Genomic DNA, 22,545 nt, shown 5'->3' on the forward strand with positions numbered 1-22,545 from the left:
TTTCTATTTTATTTTCTATTTTATTTTAATTTCTTTGTTAAATTAATTAAAAATAGTTTTAAAAATCCAAAAAAATACACAAAAAATATTTTTAGACTTCTAAAATAATATATTATTTTCTGAAATAAAAATATTTTATTTTCTTCAAAATTTTAATATTTTGCATAATTAATTAGTATATATTTATATATTTGCTTTTTAATTATTCTAACTAATCAAAAAATCATAAAAAAAATTGTTCTTTATGTTAAATATTGTTTATATATTATAAACTAATTTTGTACATATTTTGAATAATTTTATCTTTAAGTTTTAATTATTTGTATAATTATTTACATAATTATGTTTTAATTAACTTAAATCAATTCCAAAAATTCCAAAAAAATTAGTTTTGTTTTAAAATTAATTGATAAATATTTTGTACATATTTTAAACTTAATTTCTAGGTTTAAATCAATTTTCATCTTTTTCTTCATTTTAATTTAATTAATCATGCATTAATTATAATTAAAAGAAATCATAAAAAACCAAAAAAAACATGCCTTTTACTTTTCTTGCAATTTAAAATTCCTAGATAAATGTATAGGATGTCAAATTCATGTAAATAGGCTAGTTTACATTTCCTGCATAATCGATGTAATAGCGTAGATTTACTTTCCGCACTTTACATTTCCGCATTTTACTTTCCAGCATACATATAAACTGCGTGTATGTCAAAGATAAAATTGAACCGTTAGATCACTAACTTCAAAGATAAATATCTGAATCCAATCACAATCACACTTGCACCTCTTCAGGTAATCCTTTTCATTCTTTCAAAATCAAAGTCAAATTCTACTATTTTGAGTACAAAATCGAACCTTGCTTTTATATCCGGTGAAAGGATAGATTTTTAAAGGAAATAGGATAAAGACCTTACAACTCAGGGTAGACCTCCTAGTTTGCTTGCTCAAATCAAAACAAACAAAATTCTCATACACTGTTGATTTTTTCAAAACTTTCAAAAAAGACAACACTTTGTATACACCCGAACACGGGTTATTACAAAGTTAACGTTCTTTTCAAAACATCTTTCGAAAGATAAACAAGCATTTTGTATACATCCAAACACGGATCATTACAAAATTCAATTTACAAAGGTATTTGAAACCACATATGAGCAATTTCAGAGCAATCGAAAAGTCATCGAAAAACAAGTGAGCTAAGCAAACTTAAGAGCCCATGGATAACCATGGATACAAAGGGTGCTAACACCTTCCCTTTGTATAACCTACCCCCTTACCCAGAATTTCTTAAAGGTCTTTTTTCTGTTTCTTTTATAAACCTTTCCTTAATTGGATAAAATAAAAGGTCGGTGGCGACTCTGTGAATTTTCAAAAATGCGAAAGCATTAAGCGACAAAAAAGAGTCAGTTCACGTATCTCTACAGATCAGAGGTATGGCCCGGTATTAAAAAAAATCGGAGGTCCACAGAGACCAATGCAGTAGTGCACCAAGAGTTTAGACCTCCCATGACATACCCACCTCAACAAAGATTCCAAGGCCCCCCGAGGAAGTTCGACCCTTTGCCCACTTCTAAAAGTGAGATACTGAAGTATCTATTAAATGAGCAGTTAGTGGAACTCAGGCCTATGCCACCTCCGATTCCCGGAAAGACTATGCCCAACTTCAAAGCTAATGAGAGGTGTGAATTTCACGCCAATTCTCCGGGGCATACATTGGAAAAATGTTGGGCCTTTAGGCACAAGGTTCAGGACCTGATAGAGTCAGGAGCAATTGCTTTTGACAAACCTAATGTGAAGACAAACCCTATGCCCCGCCATGATGGCGCAGTCAATGCAATAGAGGTAGTCACCGAGCAAGAGTTTGTTCAACAACGGAGCTCCCCCATAGATGCCCTTAAGAGGTATCTACTTGCAAAGGGGTTCGTCCTCGAACATAACGAAGCCTTTAAGACAACCTTGCAAAAACTCGTGAATCGAGGGGTAGTTCAGTTTAAAGAATATCCTGAGGAAGAGTATGTGGCCATGCTGGACAGGAATGAACCGTTAATGATACCAAGACAAGGGGCAAGGAAGACGTTGATCATCCCTTGCGCCAAAGCCACACTGCTGATACCCGCACAAGTACACACTAGGATTATCCCAGTCAGGGATCCATATCCTGTGGACAAGATGAAAGCAGTTCCATGGGAATATGAGTCTAATGCTAGTACCGATGTGACAAACATCGTCGGGCCTGGGGGTATGACTCGTAGCGGTCGCATATTCAATACTGCTAAATCAAAAGAGAATTCAGCACAAGCAAATGATCAAGCCACTGTGGTCCCTACTGAAAGAAGCACACCCATAGACAAGGAGATCACTAACAAAGATGCCGAAGAATTCTTGGCATTAATCAAGAAAAGTGATTATAAGGTAGTGGATCAGTTGCACCAAACTCCATCCAGGATATCACTCCTCTCGCTGTTAATTCATTCAGAAAAACATCGAGACACCCTGATGAAGATCTTGAGTGCTGCCCATGTAACCAAAGACATCACTGTAAATCAATTTGATGGAATGATGGCTAATCTTACTGCTGGGGCATGCTTAAGCTTCAGTGAACACGAGTTGCCCTCACAAGGGAAAGAGCATAACAAAGCCCTGCATATCTCCATACAATGCGGGAAAGCTCATCTGTCTAGAGTGCTGATCGACACAGGGTCATCATTAAATGTGATGCCAAAGGCCACCTTAGACAAGATAGATTTGGAAGGACTGGTAATAAGACCAAGCCGTCTGGTGGTCAAAGCCTTTGATGGGTCGCAAAGCCCGGTGTTTGGAGAAGTGGACCTCCCTGTGGTAATAGGCCCTCACACTTTCGGCATCAATTTCCAAGTGATGGAGATTGAGCCTGCCTATACATGTTTATTAGGACGCCCTTGGATCCATGCTGCTGGGGCAGTTACCTCTACCCTGCATCAAAAGGTGAAATTTGTGGATGGAAACTCTATAGTAACCGTCAGTGGGGAGGAGGACATATTTGTCAGCAATCTAGACTCATACCGATACATTGAGGCTGGGGAAAAAGCATTAGAGACTTCGTTCCAAGCACTAGAGATTGCCACTGCTGTCACACTGCCAATTGAGAAAACGCGAAGGGCGGTAACATCCTGGAGAGACCTGCAAGACACAAAGATGGAAGGCTGGGGCAAAATTCCAGAAGTGCAAGAGAAGAAAGATCGTCTGGGGTTAGGATGCCAATCAACAAAGAAGGCTGCAAAGGAAGAGCAACGATTCCCTCCGATCGCACAGACTTTTGTCACAGGTGGATATGAGCATGTATCCATGATATCTAGTATGGAAGGAACGTCCAATTTCATCCGGATGATTAGGCCAGGAGAACAACTTCAAAATTGGACAAGCTTGGAGATACCGGAGATAGTTTACGTTTCAAAGTAATTTGCTTTTGTCGTGTGTTTTTCCCTTTCAATTATTAAAAAAAAAACAATGTCGCTCATGCCTCGCCCGAAGCATAGAGTTGGTTTGTAAGGGCCCCATTTACTTTCAAAGTTAAGTTTATGAATAAAATTGTCGTTTGCATTTGGTATCGAAAACTTTGTCTCGTTCTTGCATTCACTTTCTCGAAATGACAAATAACATTCTTGCATAAAACCAAAGCACAATCATAATTGCATACTAAAAAAAATAAAAACATAAACTTGTGCAGATCACCTTCTAACATCACCGATAATAATACTGCTGAAACTCAATATAAATTCGAGGCTCTCGCTGATCAGTCCGAGGAAGGGGATGAGGAAGACGATGAACTTCCAGAAGAGTTGTCAAGGCTAATGGACAGAGAATCCAAAAGCATGCTCCCTCCTCAAGAAGCAATCGAAATCATAAACTTGGGCACCGACAAAGAACCCAAGGAAATCAAGATTGGGGCAACACTGAACGTGGGCATAAAAGCAACACTGGTCAAACTCCTCCATGACTATGTGGAAATATTCGCTTGGTCATACCGTGACATGCCTGGGCTGGATACAGACATCGTCGTGCATAGGCTACCACTCAAAGAGGGTTGTACACCTGTCAGACAAAAACGCAGAAGAGTTCGGCCTGACATGGATAACAAAATCCGAGAAGAGGTACTCAAGCAGTTTGACGCAGGTTTCCTCGCCGTAGTTGAATATCCGCCATGGATCGCCAATATAGTGCCAGTACCTAAGAAAGATGGAAAGGTACGCATGTGTGTTGATTACAGAGATCTAAATAAGGCAAGTCCAAAGGACGACTTCCCACTGCCGCACATAGACATACTAGTGGATAACACCGCGCAAGCTTCAGTGTTTTCATTCATGGACGGATTCTCGGGGTATAATCAGATTAAAATGGCTCCCGAAGACATGGAAAAAACCACCTTCATGACCTCCTGGGGTACCTTCTGTTACAAGGTGATGCCTTTTGGATTGCGAAACGCTGGGGCAACATATCAGCGAGCTATGGTCACACTGTTCCATGATATGATACACAAGGAAGTTGAGGTATATGTAGATGACATGATCGCTAAGTCCTATACTGAAGAGGAGCATCTCACACACTTGCAAAAGTTGTTTGAACGCTTGAAGAAGTTCAAACTAAGGTTGAACCCGAACAAGTGTACATTTGGCGTGAGGTCGGGAAAGCTGCTGGGATTCATAGTGAGCCAACGAGGCATAGAGGTAGATCCTGACAAGGTAAAAGCCATACAAGAAATGCCCGTCCCGAGGACAGAAAAAGAGGTTCGTGGTTTCTTAGGGCGCTTGAACTATATCTCAAGGTTCATCTCACACTTAACTGCTACGTGTGAGCCCATATTCAAGCTACTAAGAAAAGATCAACCAATCAAGTGGAATGACGATTGTCAAGTAGCTTTCGAAACCATAAAACGTTACTTACAAGAACCACCAATACTCGTACCCCCGGTGTCGGGAAAGCCATTGATCATGTACCTCACTGTCCTCGACAGATCCATGGGATGCGTACTGGGGCAGCAGGACGAAACAGGGAGGAAAGAACACGCTATTTACTATCTTAGTAAGAAATTCACCGATTGCGAGTCCCGATATTCACCGTTGGAAAAGACATGTTGCGCCCTAGCATGGGCCTCCAAACGTCTAAGGCAATATATGCTGAACCATTCCACATGGTTAATATCGAGGATGGATCCTTTGAAATACGTGTTCGAGAAACAGGCTCTCACGGGAAGAATCGCTAGATGGCAAATGCTATTGTCGGAATATGACATTCAATACGTCACCCAAAAAGCAATAAAAGGGAGTATATTGGCAGAACATCTAGCTCATCAGCCCATTGAAGAGTATCAATCTATGAAATTCGATTTCCCTGATGAGGACATTATGCTGGTAAGAGACTATGAAATACCTGGGCCCGATGAAGGACCCGAACCAGGACTAGTGTGGACTCTCACGTTCGATGGAGCCTCAAATGCATTAGGACATGGCATAGGGGCAGTCTTGACATCTCCTGACAATCGTCACATACCTTTCACTGCGAGATTATGTTTCGACTGTACCAACAATATTGCCGAATATGAAGCATGCATATTGGGTCTAGAAGCGGCGATCGATCTGAGGATTAAGTTACTCGAGGTATATGGGGATTCAGCATTAGTAATCCACCAAGTCAATAAAGAATGGGATACGCGAGATGCAAAGCTAATCCCGTACCGAGACCTCATACTGGAACTAATGGCTGAGTTCGATACCATCACTTTTAATCATATCCCGAGGGAGGAAAATCAAATGGCTGATGCGTTGGCAACACTCTCCTCCATGTTCAAAGTAAACTGGCCAAATCATGAACCTCAGATAACGGTCAGACACTTCGAAGAACCAGCCTATTGCCTTACGATCGAGAAACAAGCTGATGACAAACCCTGGTACCATGACATTAAGGAATACCTAGAGAAACAAGTGTACCCAGAAAACGCCTCCACAATTGACAAAAAGACGCTAAGGAGGTTAGCATCTAAGTTCTTCCTAAACGGCGATGTCCTGTACAAGCGAAACTACGATTCGGTATTACTAAGGTGTGTGGATAAAAACGAGGCCAAAGAGATCATCAAGGAAATCCATGAAGGAACCTTTGGGACTCATGCAAATGGACATTCAATGGCAAGAAAAATACTAAGAGCTGGTTACTACTGGTTAACAATGGAGGCCGATTGCTTCCAACATGCAAGGACATGTCACAAATGCCAAATATATGCTGACAAAGTACATGTGCCACCAAATCCACTGAACGTACTAAGCTCTCCATGGCCATTCGCAATGTGGGGGATTGACATGATAGGAATGATCGAACCCAAAGCCTCTAACGGACACCGATTCATATTGGTTGCTATCGACTATTTCACCAAGTGGGTCGAAGCTGCTTCCTACACAAATGTAACAAGACAAGTGGTTACTCGGTTCATCAAGCATAACCTCATTTGCCGATATGGGATCCCAAGTCGAATCATTACTGACAACGGGTCGAACCTGAACAATAACATGATGAAGGAGTTATGCGAGGAATTCAAAATTGAACACCACAATTCTTCACCATACAGGCCTAAGATGAATGGCGCTGTTGAGGCCGCAAACAAAAATATCAAGAAAATAATACAGAAAATGGTGAAGACGTACAAAGATTGGCATGAGATGCTTCCCTTCGCCCTGCACGGTTACAGAACTTCAGTACGCACATCCACAGGGGCAACCCCTTTCTCCTTGGTCTACGGCATGGAAGCAGTTCTCCCTATCGAAGTGGAGATTCCATCATTAAGAGTCCTAGCCGACACAAAGTTAGAAGAATCGGAATGGGTAAAAACCCGTTTTGATCAGCTTAATCTCATCGAAGAAAAGCGACTGACGGCTTTGTGCCATGGGCAGCTCTATCAGAAAAGAATGAAAAAAGCGTTCGACAAAAAGGTCCTCCCTCGAACTTACAAAGAAGGGGACCTCGTTCTCAAGAAAATCTTACTGCCCCGACTTGATGCCCGAGGAAAATGGACACCAAACTACGAAGGTCCATATGTCATAAAAACAGTGTTCTCGGGAGGAGCACTCATCCTCACCACCATGGATGGGGACGAGCTACCACATCCGATCAATTCAGATGCAGTCAAGAAGTACTATGCCTAGCAGGGGCAAGATTCCAAACTACGAGCCCAAGACAATTCATGAAGGATGGGAAATCGAGCAACCATCAACTTCCAAAGTCAAAGGATTACCGGGGCCCTCGAGAGCAAAAGAGCAATAGCAGTATTAATATCATTTCTATTTGTCATTTTTCTTTCTTTCATACCTTTTGTACACTCGCCAATTCAAGGCAACGATCAATAAAAGTCTTTTCCTTTCATACTTATCGCTTCATCATTTCAATACCAAGTGCAAAGAATAATTTATTTCTCATAAACTTTAAACTTCGAACTTAAAACAAGAAACTTACAAACCATCAGACTAAAATAGAGGGGACGAAACCACAACATCTCCGGTAGTCAATATACGCCTGGTCCTGAAAGCACTGCAATACCCCGGTAGATTAACTTCAGACGATCTGAGTTAAGACCCACAAAGCTGCTCGAAAATCTAAGCAAATCCAACGGGTGATAGAAGATAATGCATCAAAGCCATCATACATATTCATATTCATATACTCACATATGAACCATTTGCATAAGCATGCATACATCTATAACAAATCATAAGCATATACATTCGCAGAGCATCATTTTACAGATGAAGCTTGGCTTCTCTGGAATCCTATTTCAAACTATATTTTAAATTTCAATTTCAAACCAAATCGTAACCCTCGCGTTACGTCTTATCACGGCAGTGATAACGGCAATTCCAACCAAATCGTAACCCTCGCGTTACGTCTTATCACGACAGTGATAACGGCAATTCCAACCAAATCGTGACCCTCGCGTTACGTCTTATCACGGCAGTGATAACGGCAATTTCAAACCAAATCGTGACCCTCGCGTTACGTCTTATCACGGCAGTGATAACGGCAATTTCAAACCAAATCGTAACCCCCGCGTTACGTCTTATCACGGCAGTGATAACGGCAATTCCAACCAAATCGTGACCCTCGCGTTACGTCTTATCACGGCAGTGATAACGGCAATTCCAATCAAATCGTAACCCTCGCGTTACGTCTTGTCATGTTAGTCCCTTGGCAGTGATAATGGCACCTTCAACTTCAAACCAAATCGTAACCCCCGCGTTACGTCTTATCACGGCAGTGATAACGGCAATTCCAACCAAATCGTGACCCTCGCGTTACGTCTTATCACGGCAGTGATAACGGCAATTTCAAACCAAATCGTGACCCTCGCGTTACGTCTTATCACGGCAGTGATAACGGCAATTTCAAACCAAATCGTAACCCCCGCGTTACGTCTTATCACGGCAGTGATAACGGCAATTCCAATCAAATCGTAACCCTCGCGTTACGTCTTGTCATGTTAGTCCCTTGGCAGTGATAATGGCACCTTCAACTTCAACCCAAGTCGTAACCCTCGTGTTATGTCCTATCACGACAGTGATATGGCACCACGTTCTCCAGCAACACATCTACTCCACACTCCGCAATATCAGCAAATTTCAGGGTACTCTCAGTGTTCAATAATCTTCCCCCTTCAGGTCGCAACAGGCAAGCAAGCCTATCCGCCTCTTCAGGTTTAAGAATATTGAACAGGGGCAGCTGTCATACCCCAAAATTTGCCCCATCTACTTCACTTACAAAGATGCAAAGACTAGGGTTCCATTCAAGCTACATCCCTAGTCAAGAGCCTCCTAAGGCTAGGGTTTGAGATTCCCCTAAGAGGGATCAATGAGATAAGGCTCCTAATCAAGGATGTATGGTTTATAGTGATCTAATCTAAATCCATGGCAAAAGTCAAGGCACTACTCCAAAGGTCACCTGCTCAAACAATCTCAAGATCTACAATCAACTGATTCAAATCCAAAGTCAAGGCATGATCCAAACTTCTAACCATTGGTCACACAACAAGTATGGGGATGTATAACCATCATTTGATCAAGAATTGATCATGATTCCATTAATAGAAACTCAGAGATGAACAAATACAAGAAGGTTCAAATTAGGGTTTCTTAGGAGAAAGTCAACCCAACTTTGACTGGGCATAACTTTCACATGGAACATCAAAAATTCCCCACTCAAAGCCTATTTTGAAGGAAATTGGATTCTCTACAACTTTGTGTCTCACAAGCCAGGGCTAAAAATGCTTCATTTAAGAGATACAAGGCAAAAGATTACAGGTCATTTTCAGGCATCCTTCAGAAACAGTTTTTTCCCAAAGAGAATATGATCAAGATAAAAGCTTCAAATGAAAAATATGTTCCAAAGTGGCTTATAGAGGACCTCTTGAGGTTTCTAAAAAGTATTAGATCTCCCTCATAGCTTAAAAATTGAAGGAGATATGCTTGATCAAAGTTAGGTGATTTTGAGGGACTAAAATGTGAAATAAGAAGGCAAAAATAGGAACTCTTGCAAATGGGCCTACATTCTATGACCCAAACTTGGTCCACAATCTATCCAAAACATATGCCATAAATTATATCATTTTATTTGATTTTACATAATTTTATTTCGTTTAAAGTTAATTTTTAATGATTTAATTAAATGAAAAAATCAAATATGTGGTAGAAAATTTGTTTGGATTATTTTTTTAATCAAAATTTATGACCAGATACATTTGATTTTCGTGCATAAGTTAAATGGGAAAGATTCATACAAATAGGGCCAAATATGGTAGCTTAAAATTCAAGAAATAAAATCCAATTTCTCAAAGTAGTAAGATTTGATTCAAGAAAAGTTCTGGACAAGGTTTTAACCTAATTCTACTCTCCTATAAGTAGACAACATCAGCCAACAGACTAGGGGTGGAAAAATTCGTGGACAAGCACTCTTGCAAGAAAAAGAAAAAAGTGAACAAAACTCAAAATCGGTTTGGCAGAATTGAGGCGTTTCAAGGAGTTTTGAGGATTGCAAACGCTTCCTGGGGGAATTCTGAACGTGTGAGGATCATTGCGCGTCATCAACAACTCCAGATATTCCTCCGATTAGCCAAGGTAGGTCTTTCTGAAACTTTGTTCGATTTGCATGATTTAGGTATTCATGTGTTAATTTGATTGCATAATATGATTTGTATGATGATTGCGAGCATTCTGGTATGTTTAATCGTATTTCTGGGCGCGATTCATTGAGTTGCCATTGTTGGCCGTCCAAGCTTTCTAGGGTTCCGACTTGGGGCTTTTTATTAGGGCAAAAATTGGGTTAAATTAGGTGCATGGTTGGGTTTACAGGGTCGGGACGAAACGTTTAGAGGAGGTGCGAAACATTTATGTGAAGGTATGCTCGATTCGCTATTTTCGTGGTTCAGTTTGCTACGCAGAAAAACGTAGCTATTTCGTAGCTATTTTTCTGAAAGTTTGCAGGTTCAATGGAGGAGATGATGATGTGTCTCCATAGCGTTGGTCCGTTCGAATATTCGCGCGCGTTTTTATGCGTATTATTCATTTATCTTATTTACTTGATCCAAGGTAATCACATGACACCAAGCGCGTGCAGCTGCGTTGGTCTTTGTACATGTTGTGCGTCCTCAAGGGCCTGGGTTCGATACCCAGCGTCCTCTCTTATTTTTTTCTTTGATTTTCTTCCCTGATTCCATACAGTCTCAACCATAAGTCTTACCATGGTCCTTCTGATCTGAACCGTCTAATCCCCACTAACCTAAGATCCAACGCCCTTAATTAGATCTCTATGGTATGAACCCTAATTAGAACCACACTGAATAAAACCTTAATAAAAACTTAATAAAAATCTAATTAATTTATTTTCTTGTAATTAAAATATTAGTTGATAATTAATAATTTACATTAAAATTATTTTATTTGTAGAATAAAAATATGACATTTATATAAAATATTTTTTTATTATTTATTTGCGCCGATTAAATCGATTAATCGCTGTGGTTAACAATAAAAATAATTAAAGTACTTTTTTTATTAAAATAAAAATCCAATTAAATTCGATTAAATGGCTGCAACTATCTTATTGGTTGTGGTGATTAATCTTGCCTCATTGTTTAATTTAATTTGTTATTATTTGTAGTCGTGTTAATCGATTATGAGAGGTAACAATATAAAACGCCAATTAATAAATAATAAAATACAATAAGTTGTTATTAGTGATAATCGAATTAATCGATTTGAATTGGTAACAGTGCAAATCCTTAATCTCTTAGCTATGGTGATCAAACCTATTGATCATTGCGGTTAATTGTGCCAAATCAGGGTTGTACGCCCAAACCCTAATAATTCTAAAATCCATTCAAATTACAAAGACAAAACAAACTGCGATAGGCTAACCAAAAAGCCTCCAAAAAAAAAACCATATCAAATCAAATTCAAACTCTAAATGGCGTACAACCCTTCCCGAACTACGTAGACTCTGATCCTCCCTAAGGAGGTACGTAGGCACTTGGCAACAAGGCGAGTCCCCCTCTTCAAAATCTCAATCATGTCATTATAATTTTGTTTGCCACATTTCTTTACAAATCCTGCCATGCAACCCTAATCTTTGAACATTAGCCTTTAGGAAAGGGCTGAGGGTGCCTAATACCTTCCCTCAGCCTGATTATAATAGCTTACCCTAAATCTCTTAACTGCGTAAGGGTTTCCTATTCGCCCTTCAAAATAGGTGGCGACTCGAAAGCTGAAATTTTTAGGCAGGTTGCTACAAGGTCAAACAGAAAACTACAGCCCTGTGTTATGGATCAATCATTCAAACAATTGTCAATCACTTTGGTATGCGACTTGATCACTTACACTACACTCGCACACATCAATCCCAAGAATTCTCACAAACCACCTTGACTCTTATGGGATATCATTGGAATCCTGTTAGGAAAACCTATTATCTCATTCAAAAGGGAATAGGGAAGGTTATCTACAACTATGATGATCCCACGGAGTTTGGAAACAATGTAGGAAATGAGGAAGAGGGAAATGATCAAGAAATAGCAAATGATGAGGATCAAACCATGGAAGACATAGCTCATGACACGGATCCAAATTGGCAATATGTTCCGTCTCAAGAGGAAGAAATTCCTTGGGGATACACTGCTCCACCTCCTCCTGATCAATCCAACATAATATCTATGCTTGAAGCTATGCAACTTCAACAACAGCAGAACTTTGAAACTCAACAGCTTCAATTTCAAACAATGCAGCAGCTTCAACAAGATAGATATGAGGAACAACAACGTCAATATCAATCGTTGTACGGCTTGGTTCAGGAACAAAAGAACGATTTTGAGACGTTTGCATCCAACTCCGTATTGAGGCAGAATCAGTTTGAGGAAACGGCATTGCATCGCCATGCTAACATAAGCCAAAGCTTCAACACTCTTAACATGTCTGTGCTGGATTTGTTGGAACAGGTTGAAGAAGATCGACCTCATACATTTCAAAGAGGAAGAGGAAGAAGGGGCAGGCGTTAGGACATATTGTTTATCATATCATCATTTCATTGCATTTCATGTCATTAAGCTTTTTTTTGTTAAAAACATTATATGATGTAGTACTCTCTGTTTTCTTTTATTAATCTCTTGAACTACTATGTATGTTGTTGGTTTTCTTTAAAACATGTTTAGTTCTTATGATTCCACCATTTACATGTTATCTATCTCTATGACTACCGGTATTCTTTATTTCTCTTGTTACTCTCCTACTCTGTTTTCTTTGTTTCTCTTTTTGATGTTGTCAAAGGGGGAGATAGATACAATAGATGCTGAGTGTACGGGGGAGCTTTGTGGAGAGATTGCTTGGTTGAGAAATAGATGCTGGATGTACGGGGGAGCCTTGTTGAGTCTGTGTCACTTACTACCAAAGCTTTTGACTATTGGTTTGCCATCATCAAAAAGGGGGAGTATGTGAATACAAGATTACACTCTAAGATGTTTTTGATTTATGGCAAACTCAAATGAGCATCCAAACAACAAGGAGGAATCAGAAAAGCAAGCATTGATCACTCATAGGTCAACCCATTATGTTTATATGTTTAAAGGTTGACTCAACACAAGCAAAACAAGAAGAATGCAGAAAAGCAGCAGTTAGGTCGACCTACCATCAACCCAGGTCGACCTAAAATGAAGAAAAATTCATATACCCCTGCTAGGTCGACTCACACATCATTTAGGTCGACCTAAATTGATGAATTTTACAAACCAGCCTGTTAGGTCGACCTACACAACAACTAGGTCGACCTAATCTGAGAAAATGTTCCCAGAATGCATCAGAAGAGGATTCTGGTCGACCTACTCCTTCAACAGGTCGACCTAACTGGGAGCAAACTTCAGCAAGCACTGCTAGGTCGACCTAACCCCTACAAGAGGTCGACCTAACTGATCAAGAAAGTTCAAAAATCAGTTTTTCTTGGTTCCAACTGTTATGCAATCTTATATATTGTCCAAGGTTAATTATTCAAGGCAACACCAACGACTGAAAGATACACAAACGCTTCTCATCTTCGTTCTTCATCATCTCCAACACAATTACACATAATCATTCTTGCGTTGCGGGTTAGTGATGAGTTCGATAACGTCCATGGAACGGAATTGAAGATTCCTAGTGGGTGAAGGTTTGTGGGGTTTGTTGGTGAATAAAATCTGCGGGTTTTGTCCTCCACGACGGGTGGTTCTTGGGGGTTTTTATCAAGAGGCGTTCATTGAGGATTCGGCTGAGTGTAACGATTGAGGAACGGGGAGTTCAAGGAATCAAGACACTGCAGAAGGGAATCAAAGTGAAGCTCTTGGATAACCTTGATCTTGCTCAAGATTAAGGGGGAAGAAGATTCAAAGGATCGACATAATTGGTTTATCGTTTATCGCTTTGTTATCTTCTTTGTATATACTACTTTCAACATTAATGAAAGATTACCCAATTTCAATTTGGAATTGGGGGCAGACGTAGTCGTAGCGAGGACGATCGACGAACTGCCTAAACAAATATCGTGTTCTTGTCGCTTTTACTTTTTCATTTACATTCTGTTCATATTTGGTTATAATAGCAAATTGATCAACGATTCGAGTGTTAAGATTGTGAACTAAGAACGTACATAAACATCACAATCCATCACACATTGAATTACCTTCAATTTGATCATTATCACCAAGTGTTTGTATATTTGTTTCTATCACCCTTACTGCATTGCAAACATTGTCCATCATACAAAAAGTTAATCTGATTTTCAATAAGAGAACCGCCTTGATTCTGCAACATATACTCTTATCATTTACCTCAAGTCTTTGACTGGTTTCTAAACACATATATAATCGTTTCGATAGCGGTTCGGAATAGACGCGAGTCGATTCAGAATCACTTCCGCTGAAAAGTCGTTTAAATCCGTAAAACTGTGAACGATCTATTCACCCCCCTCTAGATCCTAAGGCCAGCGTCTAACATATGTTACCTCGGTTTTCTTAAAAACCAAGGGAAAATATTGTCTTTTTTTAAAAAAATCAAACATGACGCTCCTAGGACTTATACTCTCGGTTTTTAGCATGTTCGAGTTGAAAGCTTCGTCATAAAAAGTGTTATTTGTAGTAGTGAAAAAATCTCCGGTTCATTATACTTTCAAAAGTTATTCGAAGAGATTACAAATAGTTACAAGAAAATAATCACTCAAGTTCCCAAGAACAAACCCTATTTTCAACCTGAGTATTTTCCAATCTTTCCAACTCTCTACATATGAATCAAACAAACCCAAAGTGTTTAGAAGTGTTTATCAATTCCTTTAGACACCTCATAGATTTCCCAAATTTCAAAAAATTCAAAGAATGTATACCTTTGCCTCTCTAAATTTTCAAATAGGATTCCTAACCCTTCTCTCTATCTTCTGCTCTGAAGTTCTGAATGTTGAGAAGATAAGAATGATAGAGACACATATATATAATTGCTAAAATCCAACAGAATCTTTAGATCTAAAACACACCCCTTATTAATGAATGAATATGTGAACTTAAACAACCAAGTCCGATAATCTCGAATTGACTGAACCGGACTCAATATCGTTGGACTCGAACTGTCATTAGACCCGAAGTGTTGAGCGTCGTTGGACCGCACTGCTGCCCTCCAAACGGGAATATATACCTCGATCGAAACGTTGTCGCTCTGCCGCCTACTAGAAAACATAGGACGATCACCACCCCAGGTATGGCTCCACCAGCCTCCACTGGCTCGGCTCAGACCACCACCCATCAGACCACCCCCGTAGTCCAAACGTCTTTTGTCAACTTTTCGACTACTTTTTGGCGTTTTGATTTATGTCAATCTCAAAATATATTTTCTTTCTCTTCATCACTCAAAGTTTTAAGACATACTTCTACACATATAATCATAATCAATGAAAAATTATATCAACAACACATTAGAGCTTCAACCTAAAACACTAAAAATTCTTCAATTACAAACAGAAAAATATTTAAAACGTAAAATAAGAGAGATGAATTTTTACAAGCATTAATTATCCCCTACAACTATCTTTTTGTTTACATTGAGTTCTAGATGATGGAGATGGCTAACACATGTTTTGGAAAGTGGTCCCTAGAGGATTTTGAGTCTGATATACAAGGGAGAAGAGCTGAACAAACAAGAACAGATAACAATTGTGATGTAACGGAAAAGAACAAACAAAAGAAAGACAATGGCACGGACACTGGAGTGAACAATGAGAATAAACAAAACTACATACAACAAATCTACATGCCCTTTCATTGTTCCTAAGACTTTCCTTAACATCTTCACAAACCCTTTTCTTCATATCTGACTTAACCACACTTCACTTGAAATAGTTATTATGTTGTTCATAACTCTGCACCTTTTGGACCAAAAGTTGCAACAGCATCACCTACTGTCAAAAATATTTTATCTTCTCCGATTAAACCCGATAACTTCGACGCATCAAGCTTCTCAATCACAATTGGTCCCGGGTTCGCCAATAGAAGCTGTCAAAAACATCACAAACATAAACAATTATTTACTACAAATCGAAGCTGCTCTATACATTATAACAATATCATCATAAATGTATTTCTTGGCACACAAGCAATCCATTCAATTTTAGTACCTGAATATCTCTTTTCTTGAGGCTCTTGAGTAAATCTTCAAAGGCATGAATGCCACTAGTATCAATATCAGTAACAGCTACAATAATATCGCCACTTAATTAGTAAATTCAATCATCAAAATCTATCATGAAAAAATTATTTCATTAAAAGCCTTACGCGACATTTCAACGACGAGAAACTGTATACTAGGAAATTCGCTGGATGTTCTTTGAATCTCTTCATCAGTCAGCCACTTCAATATTCTGTCCTTGATGTAGTTCGAGTTTGAGAAATAGATCGCGGAATCAACCCTGACGATGAGCATGCCGGGAATCTGAGATGCTTTGGGATATTGCAGAATGTTCCTATAAACAGTTGTCCCCGGAAGCTTCCCAAGTACCGCGGTCCTTGGCCTCGTCACTTGTAAAAGTATTTTGGCAAAAGATATCGCCACCTGCATTAATAAAATCGGTTTTAAATCGCAGCACAGTTGCAATAACATCGCGATACAGCTAAAAGTTCTTGATATTTTGATTACCGCGATTAGAAGGCCAATCTCAACACTTTGGAAGATGACACCGAAGAAGGCTCCCATGCATGCTAGAAAGTCGAATTTGTCGATCTTCCAAAGAAGAATAACTGCCTGAATATCGATAAGGCTCATTACAGCAGCTATGATAATCGATGCAAGCACTGCATTCGGAGTGTACTTGAATAGCGGTGTAATCACCAACAAGGTTAACAACAACACTATGGACATAACTATGTTTGATACAGCAGTTTTACAACCAGCCATATAGTTCACAGCCGAACGCGAAAAGGATCCTGCAAAATATCAGAAACAAACACTCGTTAAGACGATTTACAAGGTTTTCGATAGAAGCTAAAACATGATTGATTGAATTAGTCCTTTTTTTTGTACCTGTAGCCACATAACAAGATGTCATCGAACCGATAAGGTTCATTGATCCCAATGCCACCATTTCTCTGTTGCCATCTATTGAATAGTCTTTCATAGCAGCAAATGTTCTCCCAATAGCCACAGCTTCCTATAAACATTTAACAAAATAGTCTCAAATGTCACATAAATGTTCATGAAACAAAACAGAAGAGAAACTAATACTCGGAAAGATTTTCTTACCGTGAGCGCTACCATGCCGGATATCACACCGATCCTAATACCAGCACTTAAATATTTTCCACTGAAATATATCTCATTAACAGATGATGGATTCACACCCCTTCTTATATGTTTCACCTGAAATAGCATAGTTTTAAGTCTTGACAGTGCTTCATTTTGTTTAAAACTATTCAAAACAATAGATACTTACAATTGCTACTCCTTTTTTGTCTGCCCTTGTAATGTAAACACAAAAAGTAGAGACAATAACACATATCATTGGAGAAATTGCAGCCACCCAAAAGAGTTTCTTATTCTTCTTAGCCTATTCATTACAACATAATCATAATCATAATCATATACAAAGGTTCAATGAATGGAAATGAAGAGAGGAAGGGAAATTGTTGACATTCTTACAATATACTTTGTTGTAAGAAGGAAAGCCAAGAATGATACTCCAATTACTATTGTCTCCCAATTCCACTGTAATCAAAGATAAAATAAAGTCAAAGTGTTTTCGTATATTCGTCTCACAAGTACTTAAACTAGCAATAGATAAGCTGAAATGAACCAGTTCAAAGGAAAGTGAAAGCTTACGCCGTGGTGTGCTGCACTAAAAACCGATCTCAGGACAGAAACAATATCGGTTTTCTTAGTGAATTGTTTTATGCCAAGAAGGCCTTTAAGCTGTTGGAGTGCAATAGTAATGGCAGCTCCACCCATGAATCCAACAATGGCAGCATGAGATAGGAAATCAATCAAGAAACCGAGCCTGCGAAATTCACCTCATACGGATTATAACATAAACAACAGAAAGACAAGAATCATTTTACTACCAATCCAATAGTAGTACCTTAATAGTCCAAGTGCCATTTGAGTGATTCCTGCAAAGAAAGTCGCGGTAAATACAAGACGGAGATATTCATGACTTTTGAAGTTAGGGATTTCATCTGTCAGCAAAGTGCCAAGCAAAAGAGACACAACAGCTACTGGTCCTATTGCAATATCTCTTGAACTTCCCATGAAAGCATACACAAGTGGAGCAACAAAACTTGTATCTACAACAACAAAGAAACCAAGTCATCATCATCATCATCGTCATCATCATCATATAATCAAACTAATAAGTCGAAATTAGTTATAGAATAAACAAAGATTCTTACATAGTCCATAATGTGGTTCCAAATTTGCAAGATTTGCATACGCGATATCCTGAGGAATGCAAAGACTTGCAATGGTGAGTCCAGCAATCAGATCACCCTTGAAACTTTGAAGATTGTAATATCTTCCCCACTCGAAAATCGGGAAAACAGATTGGAGTCCAAGAAGAAACCTTCTTGAACCTGTTTGGTTCTTAAACTTGCCAAAGGGGTCATCTGAGAAGAAAGTTTCATTGAAATTATGTTTGATATCTTGGAAAAGTGATTGCTTAGGAGGACTAGCAACTTTGTGAATATGTTGTGGAAGAATATTATCATGATTGCTTTTTATTTCTTCCATTTCCTTTGCCACAGTTTCATCACTAAGAACATGGCTCATTTTAATTAATAGCTTTGCAATGCAAAATCAAACATACACTAATATAATTCAGAAACAGAAATGTAGCTTTTGTAATTTAGCATGGAAGTCTATTTTTTTTCTTAAAAGTCTTCATGTTAGAAAAGTATAGGTAGTTGCATGGTAACATTTAGTTATTTGAAGTTTAGCATGAAGTTAAAAGAATCATATTGGAATCCCCGGTTGATTTGAATAAAGAATATTATTGAATCTTAGAGAGACATTGTGAAAATGCCAAAGCAAGTGATGTCACAAGAGAGGACATGGCCATTGCACTTGTTTAAGTCACCTGGTGGATTTCTAGAGGCAATAAATCAATGGTTAGTACTCAATGGAAGGGAAATTATAAGTTTGTGAAAAATGGAAAATATGAATTATGGTTTAATGTAGATCAACATATGGGTTTTAAGCCCCATGTAGTAAAGTACATTGTACACATGTAAAATATTCTCAAGACATATCATATGTTCAAAGATGATTTATTTTTAATAAAGGAGATGGAGATACCAATTTTTGGTTTCAACTATGACTCTTTCAACATCCTTATTTAGAGAATATCTAAGATACTCCTCCCTAACTTATGGAATTATGGAATTGAAGATCAAGGATTAATGAATTGATATGGTATAAATTGTGGATATATGTACTTGTAGATACGACTCTCTACAAATGTTATATGATACTAATGGTTTTCATTATGACAATACCATATGTCAAACAATAACATGTGAAGCCTTCATATGTAAAGAAGGAACATTAATCAAGAAGTTCTATTAAGATCAATATTTTTTTGTGAGATTTGTTGAACATGTGACTCCATACACAAGAGGAAAGTGAGTTGCGGGGATTTCAAAAATGATAGTTTAAAATAAAATTATTTTTTAAATCAAAGTTTGAAAATATTTTGAAGAAAGAGTTTAAATATTGCAGCGGAAAATTATAGTAAAGAAATAGTGCGAAAAGTAAAAGATAAGGGAACATATATGACACCAGAATTTATACTGGCTCAGTCTAAATGAAGTGACCTAATCCTCTCCCCATGACTTAATCTTGAGAGTATTCATTGATGCTTATGAGTTCTTAGTAGTTTAAGCTCACGGACCTCATTTTACAAGGAAAATTGAAGTTCAGGTTATCTTTCGTCTAAATGACAACTAAAGCGATTAGTCTTCCTTTCAAACACGAATGAAGCTTCGAGCGGTTAGTTTTTAAGCTTAAACCCTAAGATTTTTAACCGGCTAATTCAATCAGGTTCATTTGTTGATTCGAATCAATTCATCTAGAGGCAAATTTCAATTTTCACAAGGTTCCTAATTCGAATCACACTTAACACTTGATTCGAATCAAGTAACTTAACATCTTAATTTAAGATCTTCAACTTGTGATTCAAGCCAGATGAAATGACAAAAGAGCAATTTGTTAGGCTAAAAAGGAACACTATCATGGATTAAACACTCTTATTTATTGAGTAATGAGAGATCTTAACGGTACAATACTAAAATAGCCTAAGTGAATACAATACGACTCAAAAGTGAATAGGGTACAAACACACGAATATTGAATGATAAACAAATTACAAATACGCAAACAAACTATAACAAATACATTCAAATTGGAAAAAAAAAACATCAAAACAAGTAAACGATACCATACGATAACCAGACTGCACTTTCAGTCTCCCCCTTTTTATATATGGAAAAAATTGAGATATTATCAAATGTCAAAATGTCGTTATTTTGAGTATATGTTTGTGGCACATATCGATACTATTCTTATGGTTTTTGTAGTAAAATCTCAACTTTTATGTATATATGTGCATACTTGAGTTTTGATTTGTTGAATGTACCATTTGATAGTTTTTCCTTTGTTCTATAGGTATTTATGCATATCGGAGCCTCGAGGAATAAAGTGTCGAAGGCACGGTTTCGAATAGGAATTCCACTGATACAAAGAAAAGTGGCAAATTTTCTCTATGTCGCTAAGCGAGCTTGACTTCGCTAAGCGAGCCAGTAAAAACCAAAAAAATATTAGAACAGAAACAGGTCTTCCAGCCACCTCCACTTCACCTAAACACCTCAAATACTGAAATATAAACAAAAATTTCAACCATTGGGGTGTCTCCCAACAAGCGCTTGTTTTACGTCATTAGCTTCAGGCACCCCGTAACGACATAAAACAAGCGCTTGTTAGGAGGCACCCCAATGATTGGTTATAACTGTTATTCTTTACTTTCTCTTCGAAACAAGATTACAAGTGTTACAAGAATAACAATAACCCTCTCACCCTAAATTAGGATTTGCAGTATGCAATGATGAGAGACTAATATTTTATTTATAATAAACCTAACATACTAAACTAATGAGCTTTTTCACAAATACCCATTACAAGTTAACTTAGGGTACAAGGTAATTTAAACAATTGGACATAACAAACAGGCTCAATTCGAACTACTAACACCCATAGCATTTCGGCCCCCACATACTAGAACACACTTCGACAACAGTATGTAGGTCTTCGACATCAGCATGTGAGCGACCTTCGACTGCATGCTAACCTTTATCGAATCCGAAGCTACTCTTCGACCAAATAGAGTTCAATCCAATTCTCACACATCTCTACCTTGTAACAAACTCTATAACATCAAAGACCAAACTGATTTTCGTCATGCAGCTTTATCAACTACATACAGTGGAAAAACTTACAACTCAGTGTTGCACCCCAAAATTTGCCCTCTTTATTTGAGCTATAAGTTAATAACGACGTTTATTTTGTCATTCAAAAATTGAAGAAAAATAATAAAGAGTTTTCATGGGTTTAAGAAGATATGGTGTGAAATGTGGTTTATACAGTGGAAGTACGAGAAAATTCACGAGTCCTAGTTGGAAGGTGACGATATCTACAACTTTTGTGTTTGGCTCGGAAGCCAATTCTTTGAGGAAGGTCGTCAAATTTGCAAATTACTTGAGATTTCGCAGTGAAAAATGATGTTGAATGTAGGGTTTCGGGCCTCGGAAAATTCATATCTCACAACCCGCTTGTCGGATTCGCTCGAAAATTTACCAGGATCTCCGTGTCGTCATTACCGAGATTTCATATGTTCGGACCAAAAGCCAATTATGCACTGAAAACTCCCATAATTTTAAGGATCGTCGCGTTGTTTCGGTAAAAAGTGTGTTTTCGAGTATGTCGCGCCGAGTTCGAAAATTCATAACTCCTTCAATTTTTATCGTATGAAGTCCATTCCAGCGGCATTTTCTCGGAAATTTCGTTAGCTTCGATTCTTCGTCACACATGCTTGTTCAGATTTTGAGTCGAAGATGGAGTTTTATCGAGTTCTTTGAGCGGTACTCACAAAATTCTGCACAGTCGCACCAGTTGAACCGACGTTTCTCGTCATTCAAACGCACGTAATTTTTTCATCGTTCCGGAATTCAGAGCCGAACCGAGTTTCCTTAAAAACGAGCCTAAAAGAGACAATTAAGGGCGTTTTGGGCATTTCACCGCTCGCACTATATAAGTCATTTTTCTTCACATTCTCTCATAACTTCAATTTGACCCAAAAGATCAAAAACACTTTCTCTCAATTCTCTCTCAATTTTCTTGGATCAAAACCACAAAAACTCACAAGAACTTCATCAATCTTCATCAATTCAAGATCAAATCTCAAGAACAAATGAAGATCAAAACAAGAGTGAAGA

The 22,545-nt window shown here is 38.2% G+C and overlaps 2 protein-coding genes across 2 annotated transcripts; one reads left to right on the forward strand and one right to left on the reverse strand.

Moving 5' to 3' along the window:
• The first annotated feature begins 1,811 nt into the window (after positions 1-1,811).
• On the forward strand, positions 1,812-7,174 carry LOC131598725 (uncharacterized). The gene is made up of 2 exons (XM_058871312.1): positions 1,812-3,146; positions 6,923-7,174. Exons 1-2 carry the CDS (start codon positions 1,812-1,814, stop codon positions 7,172-7,174), a joined length of 1,587 nt encoding a protein of 528 aa, XP_058727295.1.
• An 8,753-nt stretch (positions 7,175-15,927) lies between these two features.
• On the reverse strand, positions 15,928-19,105 carry LOC131625299 (high affinity sulfate transporter 2-like). The gene is made up of 11 exons (XM_058896180.1): positions 18,454-19,105; positions 18,144-18,348; positions 17,888-18,062; positions 17,708-17,773; positions 17,502-17,615; positions 17,312-17,428; positions 17,093-17,219; positions 16,709-16,995; positions 16,348-16,624; positions 16,191-16,267; positions 15,928-16,068 (listed from the first exon to the last, which is right to left on the reverse strand). The coding sequence occupies exons 1-11, from the start codon at positions 18,827-18,829 to the stop codon at positions 15,928-15,930; spliced, it is 1,962 nt and encodes a 653-aa protein (XP_058752163.1). The 5' UTR covers positions 18,830-19,105.
• Between the last annotated feature and the right edge of the window lie 3,440 nt (positions 19,106-22,545).

This window comes from Vicia villosa, linkage group LG1 (assembly GCF_029867415.1).
Source record: "Vicia villosa cultivar HV-30 ecotype Madison, WI linkage group LG1, Vvil1.0, whole genome shotgun sequence".
In the NCBI taxonomy this organism is placed as follows: domain Eukaryota; kingdom Viridiplantae; phylum Streptophyta; class Magnoliopsida; order Fabales; family Fabaceae; genus Vicia; species Vicia villosa.